Source organism: Penaeus monodon, chromosome 34 (genome assembly GCF_015228065.2).
Source record: "Penaeus monodon isolate SGIC_2016 chromosome 34, NSTDA_Pmon_1, whole genome shotgun sequence".
NCBI classification, from domain to species: domain Eukaryota; kingdom Metazoa; phylum Arthropoda; class Malacostraca; order Decapoda; family Penaeidae; genus Penaeus; species Penaeus monodon.
Window position 1 is genome coordinate 8,082,448 of NC_051419.1, and position 243 is coordinate 8,082,690.

At 34.6% G+C, this 243-nt stretch overlaps 1 protein-coding gene across 1 annotated transcript in view; it reads right to left on the reverse strand.

The window, feature by feature from the left end:
• The window catches only part of LOC119594806, a gene marked incomplete in the record, with an annotated part of 10,153 nt that overhangs the window by 6,648 nt on the left and 3,262 nt on the right, over window positions 1-243 (reverse strand). The window contains 1 exon segment of the mRNA XM_037943896.1: window positions 1-86. Within this exon segment, the coding sequence (XP_037799824.1) occupies window positions 1-86 (86 nt within the window).

The following is a 243-nucleotide window of genomic DNA, read 5'->3' on the forward strand; positions in this document are numbered from 1 at the left end:
TAAGCAGACAGCAGCCTCCCAAATGGGTGTCTCACCAACAGGAACTTGAAGAAATATTTTTTTGTGAAGTTGAACTCGGCCTCAGTCTGCAAATTAAGATCGTGATTAACTGTCGTTATCAGGATATATAGTTATAATTATGTATGAATACTATATACACACACATAACTCGAAATAATGTACATTATACTGGATTATTGCATTTCAACCTAGTGTATGCTTTCTTTATGCATTTGTGTTTCC